The sequence below is a fragment of the Drosophila grimshawi genome, unplaced genomic scaffold (assembly GCF_018153295.1).
Source record: "Drosophila grimshawi isolate 15287-2541.00 unplaced genomic scaffold, ASM1815329v1 contig_311, whole genome shotgun sequence".
NCBI classification, from domain to species: domain Eukaryota; kingdom Metazoa; phylum Arthropoda; class Insecta; order Diptera; family Drosophilidae; genus Drosophila; species Drosophila grimshawi.
Genome location: NW_025063098.1, coordinates 933,480 through 950,244, shown reverse-complemented (window position 1 = coordinate 950,244; position 16,765 = coordinate 933,480). Strand labels below are relative to the sequence as shown.

General features: G+C 41.5%; 3 protein-coding genes and 1 non-coding gene across 4 annotated transcripts in view; 1 reads left to right on the top strand and 3 right to left on the bottom strand.

The window, feature by feature from the left end:
* Nucleotides 1-866: 866 nt before the first annotated feature.
* On the bottom strand, nt 867-3,193 carry LOC6563948 (dual specificity protein kinase TTK). The gene is made up of 5 exons (XM_001990686.3): nt 3,017-3,193; nt 2,865-2,954; nt 1,775-2,803; nt 1,145-1,700; nt 867-1,083 (listed from the first exon to the last, which is right to left on the bottom strand). The coding sequence occupies exons 1-5, from the start codon at nt 3,160-3,162 to the stop codon at nt 964-966; spliced, it is 1,941 nt and encodes a 646-aa protein (XP_001990722.1). The 5' UTR covers nt 3,163-3,193; the 3' UTR covers nt 867-963.
* A 259-nt stretch (nt 3,194-3,452) lies between these two features.
* LOC6563572 (transmembrane protein 192) lies at nt 3,453-4,713 on the top strand. The gene is made up of 4 exons (XM_001990687.2): nt 3,453-3,716; nt 3,856-3,988; nt 4,079-4,355; nt 4,412-4,713. Exons 1-4 carry the CDS (start codon nt 3,580-3,582, stop codon nt 4,639-4,641), a joined length of 777 nt encoding a protein of 258 aa, XP_001990723.1. The 5' UTR covers nt 3,453-3,579; the 3' UTR covers nt 4,642-4,713.
* Nucleotides 4,712-16,765, bottom strand: part of LOC6563573 — a 32,215-nt gene continuing 20,161 nt past the window's right edge. The window contains exons 4-8 of the mRNA XM_032736893.2: nt 13,221-16,763; nt 13,035-13,154; nt 5,397-5,654; nt 5,135-5,326; nt 4,712-5,073 (exon numbers count right to left, since the gene is read on the bottom strand). Of these exons, the coding sequence (XP_032592784.2) occupies nt 5,005-5,073; nt 5,135-5,326; nt 5,397-5,654; nt 13,035-13,154; nt 13,221-16,763 (4,182 nt within the window). The 3' untranslated portion in view covers nt 4,712-5,004. The remainder of the gene's footprint in view (nt 5,074-5,134; nt 5,327-5,396; nt 5,655-13,034; nt 13,155-13,220; nt 16,764-16,765) is intronic.
* On the bottom strand, nt 5,719-5,791 carry Trnaa-agc. The gene has a single exon. It is a non-coding gene; the product is annotated as a tRNA-Ala (tRNA).

The following is a 16,765-nucleotide window of genomic DNA, read 5'->3' as shown; positions in this document are numbered from 1 at the left end:
TTACCTGCATTTAAAATCATTATCAAAGTGCGCGCCGTAACATTTTTTTTTTTTGTATATGTTTTATTATGTTAAGCAACTGAATTTATAAAGCCTACTTGGATCGTAATTATTCAATAAAAACAAAACAAAGCAAAAATTATAAAAGAAATGATAAATAGAGAATGTCATCAATAATAATCAATAATTGGTATTCTGTATACTTTGTTCGGTTAGAAGAGAAGTGTTCTCATGTGCATCGTATTTTTTGTATATTTTGTTCGATTCATTGTTTGTAAAAGAGCGCAAAGTATTTAATGTAGCCGCAGCAGCAACAACATACAACATTAATTGTATGTTTGTAGAGCAAATGGTTAGCCCACAACAGCAACATTTAATTAAGCATATAATATAAATAATAAACACAAACCAACAAAACACTATTTTTATATACATACAAAAAACATATATATATATATATATAAACATATAAAAACAACAAAAAAAATCAAAAAACACAATATATATTTAAATAATAAGTAAACGCAAATTACAAACACAAAACGCATCGACGTTGAAATTGTTGTGCGCAAAAGATGGGTAAATGAAAGCGAATTAGCAATTAATGTCAATACTTGTTGCGTTACAGTAAAAGTTAAATTAGGCAAAAACAAATTGAATACACAACAAAAGAGAAAACAAAAACAAAAACAGGTCGCAGAGACAGCATTCGTTATCGATTAACACTAAACGCTGGCGTATCGATAAATAACAACAACAACAAGAAAAAAGCTAAGCGCTGCAATATAACAATTTATGATGTATAATTTATGCTAAACGAGAATTAAATACACACAAAAAAAAAAAAAAAACAAAACCACATGAAAATTTCAGTGCATTATATTTCTGTGTTTTAATCTGATTAAATGTGCATAAATACAAATGGAACTTAATATTTACTTTGGAGGAAATCATGTGAGAAACTCAGCGCTTGGACGCCAACTGAAGATTCTGCAAGGGGATTACCATATGGAATGGATACTGAAGCAGCTCGACGCATGACGGACGCTTCTTCGGACTCAGCTGTAGACAATTCTTGACCATCTGCATGCAAAAGAGAAGTACTTTAGTTGAGAATGCGTATACAATTACAATATATACTCACATGCACTAGCATGATTGGATAGTAAATTGGTATGGCTGGATACTCGATGCTGGTGCCGGGATTGGCAATCGCATTCATCTTGGCATTGATGTTTCGAATGTGGCCAAATGGGGTCTTTTGATACAGCAGCAAATACAGAATGCAACCGAGCGACCAAACATCCGATTTCGTTGAGATTTTGATCTTGGGCTGATTGCTGCCACGCATCGGGCTTGTGCCGCTCGAGATGTCGGTTAATGCCTCCGGACTGATGTAGTTGAATGTGCCCGCCTGTGAGAACTTAATGATGCTTGTCGAGTCCACAGCAATATTGCTGGCAATGCCAAAGTCGATCAGCTTCAGACGGCCATTGACCATCAGAAAGTTGGCTGGCTTCAAATCAGAATGAATGACACCATTCTGGTGTATATAATTGACTGCCTGCAGCATTTGATAGAGTATGTTCATCAGATTATATAGCGGTATATTTGTGGTGAATCCCTGCAGGATCTTGTTCAAATCACAGTCCCCCTTCTCCATGACCATGTACAGCTTAGATTCCTGCCGCAACAGTTCACTGAAAATATTAAAGAGAACACAAGCCATTTATATTTAAATTTAAGTTAATTTAAGTCCGATTTATATACTCACTAATCGTAGAGTGACACAACGCATGCATTGCCCTGGAGCTTCTCGAGCAGCTTGGTTTCATTGAGATAGCCCTGTACCACAACCGGATCGGCTTGCAGATCGACCACTTTTAGGGCAAACTCTTGACCCGTATCCTTCCGACGAGCCAAGTAGACAGAACTGGAGCCGCCACAGCCGAGCTTCTTAACCATAACATACTCGTGGCTCTTGATTTGCAGCACGCTGCAACTCGACTTGGCAGCTGCTTCGGGCTTGGCAGGTACTGCAGCAACAGGTACGGAATTGGACACAGAGACGGGAACGGATACGGGTGTGGGTGCTGGCTGTTCATCAGGCACAGCTGGCTTTATTTGTTCGGTGGTGCGAAAGGCGCGATCAAGTGACTTTTTCGTTTTGTTGTATGAGGATTCTTTGGGCTGAGCGGGTGTATCGGGACTCTCGCTGATGGTGTCGCACAGCGAGAATGTGAGACTGTCGCTGGTGAAGGGCGCACCGCGACTCACCGTCATCGGCGTCTGGAAGAGCACCTTCTGTGCGCGAAACTGATTCGCCACTTCGTTTCGCGCCTTCTGTTGCGTGGTCTGCTTTGTGGACATGCTGCACACCTGTGGCGTCACGAATTCCGTCTCCGGAATGGCATGTGACTTATAAGTGCTGGTTGCTGGGCCAGCACGCAGAGGCGACTCACTATTCACCACCTTGCGTTGCTTCGAAATGATTTTCAGCGTTGGCGGCGCTGGTTTTTGAGCTGGCTGCTTTTGTGGATTGGGTGATTTTTTGGTAGTGGTGGTGGTTTTGGTGCTGCCGCTGCAGTTGATGCCCATGTTGCCGAAGCGACCAAGAAAGGATAAATTGGAGTCGCTGGCGCGCAATGGAACTGCTGCTGCGGATGAGACACCCGAGTTGCTGCCCGTCAGCTCATGCGTTGGCGTTAGCACAAAGGAGTCGTTCAGAATGGCACAATTCAAATTGTTATCCTCATCCTCACTGTCCGAATCCAGCATCCTCATCTCCGACGGACGCCTGGGACTGTATTGGAATAATTAGCTAAAACTCGAAAACTCCATTTATCGCAGCTAGTTTGACTTACAACATGCTGTAAGCCGGCGGAGTAGATTCGTTTTCCGTATGCCTTGCCTTGTCCTGGGTTTGTCCCACATTCTCCTTGTTGGCATTGTCGCTGCAATTAATATTAATTGAGAACAGCTCTCAATAAGAAACCCGCTTAAAATTATGGCTCACTTTGCATCTTTTTGGCTTCTAGCCGCTGGAGCCGATGCCGCGTCCTTTGCCTTTGGCGGCTTACAGGGCGAATTGGCGTATTCATCCTCCGAGTCCGTGCCAAATGTCAACAAATCTTTAATATGGCGCGGTGCAGGTGTAGTCATTTATAATCAGTATTTATTTTGTATATATTCTATTTGTAATAAATGGGCGACACTTCAATTTGAATGTGTGCAACAACAATCCACTCGAATTGGTTCATTTGTTTAGGGTTGTAATTAAGCTATCGATATATCGATGCTATTCATGCTGCAAATAATATTTCACTTATATGTTAAGATGTAAATTTAATATGTAAATTTATTTTAATTTGGCATTTGTAAATTTCGTATACAGATAATACAGATAGATAGCTCGATAGTTCGATACTTGCATATCGAATAGAAATGGATAGCAACGATCTGGCAACGCTAGTTGAGTGTCAGTCCCAAAAGCGCATCGACAACAAACGGGAAGCTACACGAATTTTTCTAAGGTGTTGCGCAGTTGGGGACCAGAACGAAAAAGAAACCAGAAGAACAATGAACAGCGAGGCAACTGGGGCAGCTATACAGACTGGTGGATCAGTCCACAACCAAGACACAGATGAATTGCTCGATCCCGTTCTGGTGTCAGACAACAATGGCCCATATAAATTGAAAACGGTGCCCGCATTTAGGTAAATAGTAACCTTTGCCGGCAGATGTTGATGAATCATAGAAATGGATTATGCATTTGCCAATATCAGCTGCGCAACTCAATTAACATGCGCACCAATGAATGTATACACATATTTATATTTCTATTTACGCATATAGCATTCACTTGCTTATCTCGACGGTTATTTCAAGTGTAGGCATTGGGCTGGCGGTTGGCTTTCCTGCGGATCGACGATGTGAGGCGTACTTTATAATGCTCTACTTGCGCGCCACATTCTGGGTGATTACATTTGTAAGTGCATATATATATATATAAAGTATTCAATGCAATGCGAAATTATACTTCATTCATGCCTATACTGACCTATCTCAATCCGTGCAGCTGCTCGATAAGTTTACCAAGAAGCAACACGATGATTTACGCTTGAATGGCTATCATGATTTTCATCGCGAGACGAAGAAGCAAACGGATGTTCCTCTGCAAGTTGTTTCACTGTGGAATTCGGCTCTGCTGGCCGTACAAGCGGCCATCCATCACTATTATGGCGATGGGTTTGGGACGCATTGCGCCGAAGGCTGGCTCTCGCCCATTACTTACGTCACGGTTTTTAATGTGGCCGAGAATTTGGTGCTCACCGCCAGCCATAGCTTCTATATAAGTACGAGTCTCTATATATGTGTGGAGTAACTATATTCATTCATATTTATCCTGCAGACAAGGTGCGTAAATTCAACAAGGCCAAGCTGTCGCCGGATGTTTTACGTGGCGACAATCGTGCCACTGGCTCCTTGGGCCTCATGCAGCCTGGCGGCGATACGGCCGAGCTGCTCGAGAAGCAAGCGGATCTGATTGCCTACTTGCGGGATCACACCCACAAGCTGAACCAGAAGCTGCACCAGATGCAGACGAGTGTGCGTCCAGTGAATGTGCCGCAAATTCCTTAAGGATATCAGGGGACATGCAATACGTATTCCTTAGCATCCTCATCCTACATTAAATATGCACATCAACACATATGTTTATCATTTGGATTTATCTATTTTATTATTGTACGCAGCGTGGAAGTATTTGTTCAATCAAATTCATCGCTGACACTATTGCATAGGGATTGACTTTGTTAAATTTATGATAGTTTTCAACTGTGGATGCCGAGGCAAAAATTGATACTAACAGAAATGACTTAAAAGGGGTTCCTTTTAAAAACTTAAACTAAGTCGATAACTTTAAAATATACACTTTATATATATGTGAATTTGCTGATAACTTCAAAATATACATTTTATATTTGGATTGTTGAACGTTTGATTTCAAGTGGACAGCAATTCTGATGGGATTTCCAATATTTCCAAGGAGTTGTCCTTTGACGACGTAACGACCTGAATGGAAATTAAAATGATATTTAATATTTCTATAAACATAAGGATGTTTCGAAGCTACCTTATCGCCAGCGATGGCCAGCGCCAGGACTAAACGACCAGGTCCACTGAAGCGACCCAGCTGCCTGCCAGTTTCCTTGTTCAGCACATAGATGAAGCCATCGTAACAGCCAACAAGCAAATACTGTTCACCATATGTGGCCATGGCGACGGCACCATTGCCGCAGCTCAGCGTGTTTGTCATGTTACCGCTCTGCAAGAAGTGCAAGAAACCAAAAATTAGTCAATAATAAAATTATAATTGTTTAGCGGAAATTACTCACGGCAAACTCGAACCTGAAAACCTCGTTCTTCTGTGTGCCACAATAGACATGGCCATCGATCAGCAGCAGACTGTACACATTGAGACCGTCGGGCACGGCGAAGCGACGCAGCAGCAACCCGGTTGCTGCATCATGCAGAAACACAAAATTCCCCTTGCAGCCCAACAAAATGATCTTGCGCACGCCCTCCTTGGTCGCCTTGACTGCGATGATGGACTGTCCAGTGGATAACAGAGGCATGTCCATCACTTTGTTCGCCTGCAAATGCAAAAGAATAAATTTGAAATATTAAAAAAAAAAAGATAAAAAATTGGGTTTATCCTGGAGATGCGGGGCATCGATCCCCGTACCTCTCACATGCTAAGCGAGCGCTCTACCATCTGAGCTACATCCCCGTTGTATCCGACTGCATTTTATTGGGCCACATAAACTTGGCCCATTGTCAGGAAATTCAAATCGAATCGAATAGGCAAATGTGCCTTGCATTTTAATTTGTGTTTACTGTCATTTCAAATGTGCAATGTCATCGGAGACACACAACAATTTGGTGGCACAACAAGCTTACAACCGGGGAGCTTTCGATACGATTATAAATAGACTTGTAGGTGAAAACTATTTATATATGCTAAACAAACTGTATCGTATTAGTTGGGGGCATCAGACTCCAGATAAGATTAGCTATATTCAAAAATTAATTGTTCACTTAAAATGATAGCTTGAATGGTTATAAAAAAATATAAATGTTGATTGCGTAAAAAAAAGTAGGCGTTTAAAAGTTACAATCTTAATTATATATATATATATATATATATATATATACATACTTCTAATATCTAACTTCTCAACTAATTTCTAATGCATTTCCTGAAAATCCCTGTTAAGCTATTTCTGCCTATCATAAAAACGTTTTTACTTGTTCGAAAGGATTGGAACTTTAAAGAGGTTGGTTCTTAGAATCAAAAAAGATATAACCATTTGTTATTAACGAAATAATTGTGGAATTATTATTAATGGGGGGGAAGCTGCACCGCGACCTATTTGATCTATTGTGTCCCCTTCTGAGCGTATAGCTCTTCCATCAGCCCCAACTCCCTTACGAACGTGAGGATCTTTGTTGGGTTGGGGTCTTCTATGTCTTTGCAATTCAAAACATGCGCACCTAGGATGCTGCGTCTTCTTCTAGTTAAGGCGACACATTCTGCTGGGATGTGCATTGAGGATTCCTCCTCTCTTTTCCTATATAATTTTTGCTCATCTTTTAGAAACTTTTTTAAAATTGAACAAACATTTTGAACGTAATTTTAATTTTAAATTCAATTAAACATGATAAATGGCATGTCTTTGTTATTCCTATCAGTAGATAGGGAAAGTACATTCACCCGATAAAAAAAAGAAAAAGTGATTGAACACTGATAAGCTAATACCAGTTCATATCTATCCAAAGATTAGATTAGACACCAATCTCAAACAAAACATTTGATAAGAGTCAAAAGTTGAAACGCATAAAGACAAAGTAAATAAATTTTGCTAATTTGTAGACAATTAATATTTAATGCTTTGTTCGATAATTTAGCAATTTAACAACAATAATGGAAATAATATCTTCGTAAAATCGCATTTATTCATATTTCATGTATCAAAACAATGATACTTATTAATCTTATTAACCTTCCTTGCTTAGCTTTTTGTCGTGTTTTTGTAGTTAAATTAATAAATATTGAAATCAATTCAGCTGCGCAGATGAGGCAAATACATTTTTCTGTTCCCTAGAGGGAACCGTCCCGTTCTTCTTCTTCCCACTTTCTCTTAATCGATGTACTACTAATTATTCCTTGCATGAACCCTTTCGAGTACTCTGTGATGATTACAAAGGACTCTATTATGGAAACAATTCAGAGTTTTCCATTTCTATAGTTAAGAACTCAATTTTAAACATCCTATCTCGTGAATAATGGTCTTAATTAATTAATACTAATTATTTTTTTGGTCTGATTGAGTTTTTCCTGGGTTTCCCAGTTCATGCAACTAATTTTGGACCATTTTGAATTTAAAAATACCCCCAGAAATCTTATAAATATTTATTATTTTTTAATTTATATACATCATTTTAAATTTGATTTTAAATTTAATTTAATTCATTATTTGGCATTAAGTAAATACATCAAGAAAATAAATTAATAATTAAATAAATACAACCATATAAATATTTTAGAATCGGAAACGTTGTTGAAATGGTTAACAAATCAAAACTTATGAAAAGCCATTAAGGCTAAGCAAAGAATAACTAGAAAATTGCATGGCTGAAACTCAAAACAAACAAGGGAAGGGGCCTTATGATTAATGGGGTCTACCCTCTGACTGCTGAGAACCCTCCCGCCTCCCGCCTCCTCCTCACACCTCCCACCTCGCTCGCATAGACCCAACTCTAATCAAACATATAGCGCATGGAATGGAACTATAAAAATCAACAGCATTAAAAAAAGAGTGAGACGGCAATGGAAATGGGCTGCAATTTACAAGATGTACATAGATACATACATACATCAATACATATGTACAGTTATGAATCGGGCAGTTGCAAGATGGCGTCGCTGCAATGCTGCAAGGAAGAAAAGGAAGAAAAGCGGAACACAAACAAATACAGGATTGTAGTTAAAATTGCAGAAGGCGCACCCAAAATACTCGATTGGCATTGCTTTGTTTATTTAGTGGTTGCAATTGCGCCCAGCCCTGCCACACCCACAACGCAGCCGATATGCAATTTGCTGCTGCTGCTGCTACAAAACAACAATAACAACAGAAAAGAGTAACAGTTGCTTACATACATACACACTCACACATACACACAAATATACATACGGCTTCGTCGGTGCCGGCAAATAACCAACCCGATTCGTCAGGCTCAGCCAATGAGAAAACGGCGTTGCCACTCACAGCGAAAATACACACACACACACATACACATATACAGCTACACAGACAGGCGGCGTCATTTTGCCAGAGACACAACACAACAAAACAGGAGCCAACCAGCAAGAAAGAGGCAACCAACAACAGCAACAACAACAGCAAAGCAGGCACGAAGACATTCCAATTGCAGTGCCTTGGAAGGCCTTTGCCTGCAATAAGCGAATGACAGAGAAAGAGAGCTTAGAAAGCTGGGGCTTATAAGGAGAGAGAAAGAGAGGGGGAGGGAGAGAGAGAGAAGAGAGAGAATGAGTGTGAGTGAGTGAGTGAGAGTCAGAGTATATAGTTTGTATTTTATTTAAAATTGTTTTGAGTAAATAGCATATAAACATTTTATTTGCTGCTGCCAAATTGCGAATGAGCGCAAGAAACAGCAAAACTAACACACACACACACATGCACACAGCTAACGGCTTGTGCAGCAATAACAGCAACAAGAAAGTGCAGCAGAAAGAGACATGCGCATTGCGGTGTGAGAGAAGAGTGGCGAACGCTTAACAGCCTCGTTTCCGAACCAAAGCAAGGAGTGAGCATAAGACTGTATGTGTATGTGTGTGTGTGAGAGAGAGTGCGAACGGTGCTGCTGCTGGCTGCACTGTGTGAGAAAGTGTGAGTCAGCAAAATATACAGTAAACTAAACATGAACACATAAATACTTAAATAAACAACAATAGTGAACGCCTGTGTGCGAGTGCGAGAGCATGAGAAAAACTAACGATGCCATTGAGAGAGAGAGAGAGACTGGGAGTAGAAGTGCAAGTGGGAGTGGGAGAGTAGGAAAGTTTTTGCTGCAAGCAGGCTGCGCTGCAGTTTGCTGTTGTTTGTTGCAACTAACCCCCAGCCTTGGCTATATACAACTACATGCGTACATATGTATTACGCTTTTTGGCCAAACAACGTGCAGCAATGGCCAGAAACACACTCGCACACACACACTTACAAAATAAAAACACACAACAAAATATCAAGCAATAGCAGCAAAGCAATTTGCAACAAGCAACGCCTTCTATATGCATATATCTCTATATCTATATACATATACATTATATTCGGTCTGTTGCAGTTTGGGGGCGTGGCTGTTGCTTAGGTAGCGCCACATAAATATTTAGTAAATAACTAAATTGTGCACGGGCCAAAGTACAGTTGCCACAATTCTCAACTACAAATGCAATGTGGCAAATGTGGCATCATCATCATTTTTGGGACATGGAGAATGGTGAATTATTCGCACGTCGCAGCCATAAATCGAATGCTGCCAAAAATTAAGACTTATCGCCATCGCCCTCAGCTCAAAATTGTAATGAAGTGCCAGCTTTTCAGTCAGTCGCACCACCGCACCACCGAACTGTGGCACAGCACATCCAATTTGCGTATATCGCTGGCGAGCTGCGAAGGAAAAAATAAATTCGATTTGATTTTCATTGTCTAGACACTGGGTTCGTTGTTCAATGGCTGCTTAATGCCAATTCCTTGTTTTCCTTGTTACTCTTCTTGCCTCTCTCTCCCTCCCTCTCTCTCTCTGCTGCGGCAAGGTGTGTGTCTATATGTGTGTGTGTGTGTGTGCGCCACTAGTGGACTGTTCACTTTTTAATTGAATATTTTCGAGTGTTTATTTGACAGACAAATATTTAATGAGCCGCACATTAATTAAATGCCAATCGAGGTGGGAAAGCGTCGAAATTATTTGGCTAGTGAAATGGCTAAGACCTGGCAAACAAGCCCCAAACTGTCGTTGAGTGGGGCAGATAACCCATGTATGTTGTACCCCTTGAGGTATGCAACACATTTTACAATCAGCTCAGTTTTTATAAGGGGACAATTTATTACTAGAGTAAATTGCAAAGTTGATATTATAATTGCATTAATACGATTGGAAAACGAATGATTAACTGTTGTCGATTAAAGATTAATTGTTAATTGTTGTCCATTAATCGATTCGCAACTGTACAATTTACTTGAGTCGACTGAAAAGGGTTCTATGAGTGAAAATATCTGTCAGATAGGTTTAAAATGAACTATAAAAATTCCAACGAGAATCTATAATAGAACTAGTTAGTATAATTATTATAGATTAATTATAGATTTTTGTTATAGTCGAGAATCTATATTTATTATAAGTATAATTAATATAGATTAATTATATATTCTGGTTACAAACGAGAATCTACAATTAAACTAGTTAGTATAAATATTATATATTAATTACAGATTCTGCTTTGTAAACACGAGTTGGAATTTGGGAAAAATTTTGAAAATGGGTTCAGTTTTAATAAGGCTTTGATACCATTCCCAAATGTAATTTTTGGCATCGAGTTTTAACATGATTGTTGAGCAAGGTTTGGGTTTCTAACTGGAAATGCATAGCTAATATAGTTGACAAATCATTTACTAAAAAGTATTGCTTTCAGCTTAGACGAAGTTAAGGAATTGGACAATTTTTGGGTATAGTTTGGAGCAAAAATCTGTTGTTGGCATTGGAAAATTGAAAACTTTCCTGAAATTATTTTCTTTGGGACAGGATATGCATTTTGAGGACAAACTGAGTTTTAAAAAATCAAGACTAATAAGCTAGAAGGCTGTAGTCTACACAGCTCGACTTGGAAATACCCTAGAAACAAGTTTTTTTTTTAGTTGGTTCATATTGAAAATACTTTTTGGTTAACGAAATCTTAAATGAAATTTTAACAGTTGATCAACAATATGTCTGGTATATAATATATCAATTGCAAGGTGTTATCTATTCAATTGTCTTTTATTGTTATCAGAAATCGATGTATATCGATTTTCGATAAACGGGGATAGTTATCGATAAAATTAAAAGTACTCACTCTGCTTTTGAATGAAAGAACTATTAACATAAATCGATTCTGCTTTGATGCTGATTAAGAATACAACAAAAATTAAAGGCACTCGTGTTTATGGTGCTAAAGTCTGTACCAAGCCTAACGGGACCTTGTTCACGCATTTTATAACACTGCTTCATCTTCTTACACTGTTATGATGCATTGGAATGAAAGTTCCGTTAGTTTTTTCCACGATTTTTGCATATTTGAGCTTTTGAGTTAGTTTTGGTGCGTAATTCGATTAAAGGCAGTCACTTTCTAGACTTCGGAAAAGGAAGTAGAGCTTTATTTTGAATTTATTTGAATGGGATAAGCTACGTTAGGTTAGGCGGTTGTCGACCTATATGAGGCCGACACACATAGGCCATTTGTGTTAATGTTATCAACAGTTTAACCAGCCGCAATCTTGGCTGGTCCTGAGTTTGCCATCATTGACAGATTGGGTAGGAAATGACTTCTTAAAGTGGCGAATCATTTCCTGGCAAGTGCAGGGCAGAAGCAAAAGTGCTCAGGAGATTCCTCCTTGTCCTCTTCCTTACATGTTCTGCAGAAGTTGTTGCAGTGGATTGAAGTCTGTTGGCATGTATTGCAACCAGCCAGTGCCCTTTTATGGCGCGGATTACTGCAGAGCAGTTCATGCGATTGAGATTAAATATTCTTTTATTTTGAGCCTACAGGTAGCCAGAGGAATGCATGTACCTTCCTTATAAGTGAGGTGGGGTAATAATGTGCCATTTCTAGCTAGTTCATCAGCCTTGCAATTGCCTTCTATTGAGCCCAGGCAACAGGCTGATAACATGCTGCTGGGCCATCTCATGTAGACATTTGCGACAGCTTGTTACCGATATCGAGTTTGCCGATTCGCACTAATGGATTTTATAGCTGCTTGGTTCTCAATATATATATTAACATTGCCTGGACTGATATTATGTATCTTTAGGCAGTTTAGTACTTCTTTTATGGCTAGTACTTCTGCCTGGAAAGGCAGAAAGAAAGCTGTATATTAAGTTGCTCAGAGCAGACTCCGCCTTAGTCTTATGGCCGTAAGCATTTTCTGTGCCTTGTCTTTCCAGACATGGAATGTCCAGAATGACATCTAATGCCTCACTCGGTGTGGTACGCAGAGCCCCTGTCATGCAGAGTTCGTCCATACGTTGAACTTTATGAAGTTGATTTTGAGTGGTTTGCTTGGCCCTGTGCAAGTATTGCATGGGATAATAAAGAATACATATTGATTCAATATTTTATAGTTAAAAAAAAGATTAGTTGCATACAAAACCTTGGAATGGGGAACCTGAGAAGATAGCTAAGATCCTGGCTTACAAGGAAACTAGATCGAGCAACAGACAAATATCAATTAAATAAAGATCTGCAATCTCATGCGCTGGGTGGGATAAAAATGCTACGGCATCTATTTCTATTTCTATTTCTATTTGATTTAAGGTTACAAATATCGAAACATCGTGTTCAACAAATTTGATCAGGTTGTAATTGATTGGTTTGGAAGAAAATTAGGTCAAAGCCAGTATTAACGAAGGCACACCACATATGTTGCAAGAGAGCACATGTCCTGGACCCAGGAGTGGCCAAATGTGGTGGTGATGAGATAAAACTTAACAAAAAAAAGTAATTCATTTTATTTTCAATTTCTATAAGGTAAAAATCAAGTAACTTTAATAAAATTTCGCAGCGTGTAAATACTTTATGGGTTCGGAGATGCTGTATTTGACCTTCTAAGAACTTTTGCACAACTTCATTTTTTCAACAGGTTTATGGATAATTCTCATAGGTATTTTGTAATTTTTTGACTATCCTTTTCAGAACTTACTGCGATATTATATGTAAAGATGTTGCCCCAGCGGCTGCCAATAAATGCAATGCCCCACTCGATGTCAATGGACTGCAGCGGCTCCTTCAGGTAAACTGTCTGAACGACACGCTCCAGATTCTGTTGGAGCAGATGATAAACAATCGAATAAAGAATATATATTTAGTTTTGAAGATTGATACGCACCTCGAGGGAGGATTTCTTGATGAAGCCGTCCAGTGAGGTGGTGTACAGAAACGATTCCCTCTCGCAGAGAAACATATTCGTGATTGCCTCGCTGTGCTTGGTGATCTGGCGCTCCAGCTTGTGATTGGCAATGTTGAACATGTAGACGTCGCCGTTCTCCGACGCGGCAATGATGTACACCTTGTAGATGCGTATCTGGGTGATGGGACTGGTGATGTTATGCAATCTGCCAATGGGTATGTAGCCATATTTAAAGCTCTCCATATTGCCAGCTGTTGCCGATGGAGGAGTAGGCGGCGGCGGAGGAGCGGTGGATTTGAGCAGAATGCGCGGCAAGTCAAACGACATGTGGGCGAAGGGTTCCGGCGGCGGTGGAGGTGGCTGCAATGGTGGTATCACCGCCAACGCTGCAACAGACCGAGTCAAACGCTGACGTTTGATGGCACAGCCCACAACAGCTGTTGTGGCACGTTTGTTGGCCTCCGTCTGTTGCACGGGCAACTCCTCCTCAGCCTTGATTTGCAGCGGCTGTGGAATGACTGATTCCTCTGGCGCTTCATTGCTCACTGGAGCAACTTGCTCTGCCTCGGCTAGAGGATTCCGCTTGATGCGATTGGCTGGACGCTTGCGCTTGGAGAGGATCTTCACGCGCTTGACGACTATGGCGCGACGTTGACGCAATCTGGGCTTGTTGGCGACTTCCGGCGCAGCTGCAGCTGCAGCTGGAGGCGGTGGTGAATTTGTGGGCGTCACTGTGGATGGCGGCGTTGCTGTCGTTGGTGTAGTTATCGTTGCTGCTGATTGATTCCTCGCAATCACCGTATTGAGCAGCAGAAACTTGCGACTCTGCAACTCCAGGCTGAGCATCTCCAAGTCGGATTTCTCGCGCTGAAACTTCATGATCATCTCCTCGAGGAAGCCGCGTCGATTCTGATTCTCCAACAGGCGTCGATCTAGCTCGAGCAGACTGTGTGTCACCGAATCACCCACAAGCACAATTGGCTCACCACTCTCCAAGCCGCACGTGGTCAGCGAGAAGCTGCCCGGCGACAGACGCGGCACAGACGCATCCAGACCCAAATAGTTCAGCGAGTGCAGGGAGCGATTCGAGCTGGATAGCGTGGCAGCGGCGGCGGGTGTCGGTGTACCATTGCGGGGTGGGGTGGGTGGCATTAAGGATTGCGCTGCTGCTGCCACTGCTGCAGTGCCGGCAACTGCGACTGCTGACTCAGCTGGAGTGCAGTTCCTTTGATGTGGCTGTGACTCTGATTGGAGCTGCTCGGCGTTAAGCATCAACGACGAACTGGCACTGATGATAAGCCCATTAGACTCCTTCTCCAATTTGTGCTGCTGCTTCGCGTCCTTCTGCTCCAGCTGCTGCTTGCGACGCGCTGCTGCCGCCTGCTTCTGCAGATTGACAACATTGACAATTTCACGGAGCAGAAATTCGATGCCGACCCGATTGTCGTTTGCCTTGAGATTCTGTTGCATTTTGGCTACCTCGATTTTGCTGAACGTTTGCGAATTGTGCTCACTGCTGGTCACCACACAGGAGATGAAGTGAAGCCGGCTCTGCAGACTGCTGCAGTGGCTGCTCCGATACCGTTCCGCCAGCGACTCCTTCAGCTGTGGGAGTATCAGCTTCTCAAAGCTGTCGACAATGTTGTTCGCATCGCTGTCCAGTTTCTGTTGATAGCGTCGCTTGGTGGACTCTGTGCTGCTGCTGCAGCTGCTCGATGCAGTCGAGTGATCGCTGTCAGCATTATCAGCTGGCTTATCCACTTGTGGACATTCATCCTCCTCCTCCTCCTCATCCCCCTCATCTTCGGAGGAGCTGCTGACCACAATGACGCTGTTGTCTCGAAAACTACGCGATTCCATTTGCATTTCTCTTTTGATGGGCACGCAATTTGTCTCGTCATCGTCTGTTTCTCTTTGAGCAGTTTCCTTTTGCTTGGCAATCTCTTTGATTTTGCTCTCAATTCTCTTCACTTTCGAGCTTTGCAGCGAGCTTTTTTCACTTAGCTGCGCATTGCTGGGTTTTTTGCCTGCCATTGTTTTGGTCTTCTTCTGCTTTGGAGTTTTGCACTTATCTTTACTGCACTTTTCGCTCTCTTTAATAGGCTGACCGCTTTCGCTTTCTTTCACAAACTTTGAGCTTTCACTCTCTTTAATAGGTTGCTCGCTTTCGCTCTCTTTAACGGGCTGCTCGCCTTCACTCACTTTAACAAACTGCTTGCTTTCGCTCTCTTTGTCCGTTGCTGTGCTTTTACTCGCTCTGCTCGTTGCTGTGCTTTCGTTGGCGTCGATCGCTGCTGTGCTTTCGCTGCTCTTTTTGCTGTCGCTGTCTTGCGTCCCTCTCGCTGATATGTCAATTCCAAAGCACTTTTCAATCTCCTGCAGCAGCAGCTCTGGTAACTTGATGGCCTCAACGATTTCGTCCTCGATTAGTTGCTTGGCTGGCTTATCCTTGGGCTGGTCGAGCTCAATTGCCTTCAGCTGGCGTCGCACCTCGTCGCGAAGTCGTCGGCGGGCCTGCAACTTTAGATGCTCGTTGTAGATGGTGTCGCCATTGTTGATGATATACTTGAGACTCTCCTTGTCCATGTTGGCCAGTCGATCGTTGATGTTGATGAAGTCGCTGCTGCCATTGTTGGCGCCAAGCAGGGAGTTGCTGGTTGTCCGACGACGTGTTTGAATCGTTGTTGCTCGTTGAATCCGCTTGGCTGTGATCCCGTTCTGTCGTTGCTCCTGGGTAACAGCGAGTATTTCCTGCTTGAGCAGCTCGGCCAACGGCCTCACCTGTATCTTGGGATATGTTTTGCTAGCTGTCGGTCTCTCCTCCTGCTCCTTGCTCAATGTGGCGTCGGTCTCCGGTTCTGTTTGGGTCCCTATGGCACTATTTTCTTTAATCTTCTTCTTCACGGGACTGGGTATATTATTTCTAAATAATTTCGATTTGGGATACTTGCTAGTTGTTGTTCTAGTTTTCTTCGGACTTTCTACTATTTTTGCACTTTCTTCTTTACATTGTCCGTTAACGTTGTTAACTAATAAATCTGTTTTGTTTTCTTCAGTTTGTTCTTTCCATTTCGTTTTGTCCTTTTCGCTTTCAGCCGAATTTGATCTGGAACAAATTGCACTTTTTTCGCCTTCTAATCGATTTGAAATCGTATTATTTTTACCGCAATCTTCTTGGTCTGCTTTGTTCTTGTGTCTTAAGCTTTTTTGTTTTTGTTCCTGTTCTTCTTCTTGTTCTCTTAGCGTTTCAGTGGTTTGACTCCGAGTTTCTCGATGTCTCGCCCTATAATCTTGGCTTATCCACTTTCGACTGGCGTTTGAGTATCGATCTGAACTTGTTCTATGTTCTCGCGATTTATGAAAATCGTTTCTATAATAATCAGTTCTTTCGCGACGTTTATGTTCCTCTTGATTCTCGCCCCGTTTCGAATTTGTCGTTTCTTTCCAGTTGTTGTCTTTATTATGATACAATTCGCGTGGGTTATTTGGAGAATAATACGGTCTCGAACCGTTGTTATTCCACT

Bases quoted from the DNA above. Each gene is read 5' to 3' on its own strand.
- LOC6563572 (XM_001990687.2), top strand. From the start codon at position 3,580: ATGAACAGCGAGGCAACTGGGGCAGCTATACAGACTGGTGGATCAGTC. The intron at 3,717-3,855 runs GTAAATAGTAAC...TTACGCATATAG, and splicing joins AAAACGGTGCCCGCATTTAG to CATTCACTTGCTTATCTCGA. The intron at 4,356-4,411 runs GTACGAGTCTCT...TTTATCCTGCAG, and splicing joins CAGCCATAGCTTCTATATAA to ACAAGGTGCGTAAATTCAAC.
- LOC6563948 (XM_001990686.3), bottom strand. From the start codon at position 3,162: ATGACTACACCTGCACCGCGCCATATTAAAGATTTGTTGACATTTGGC. The intron at 1,701-1,774 runs GTGAGTATATAA...TAATATTTTCAG, and splicing joins GTTGTGTCACTCTACGATTA to TGAACTGTTGCGGCAGGAAT. The intron at 1,084-1,144 runs GTGAGTATATAT...TTTTGCATGCAG, and splicing joins ATCCAATCATGCTAGTGCAT to ATGGTCAAGAATTGTCTACA.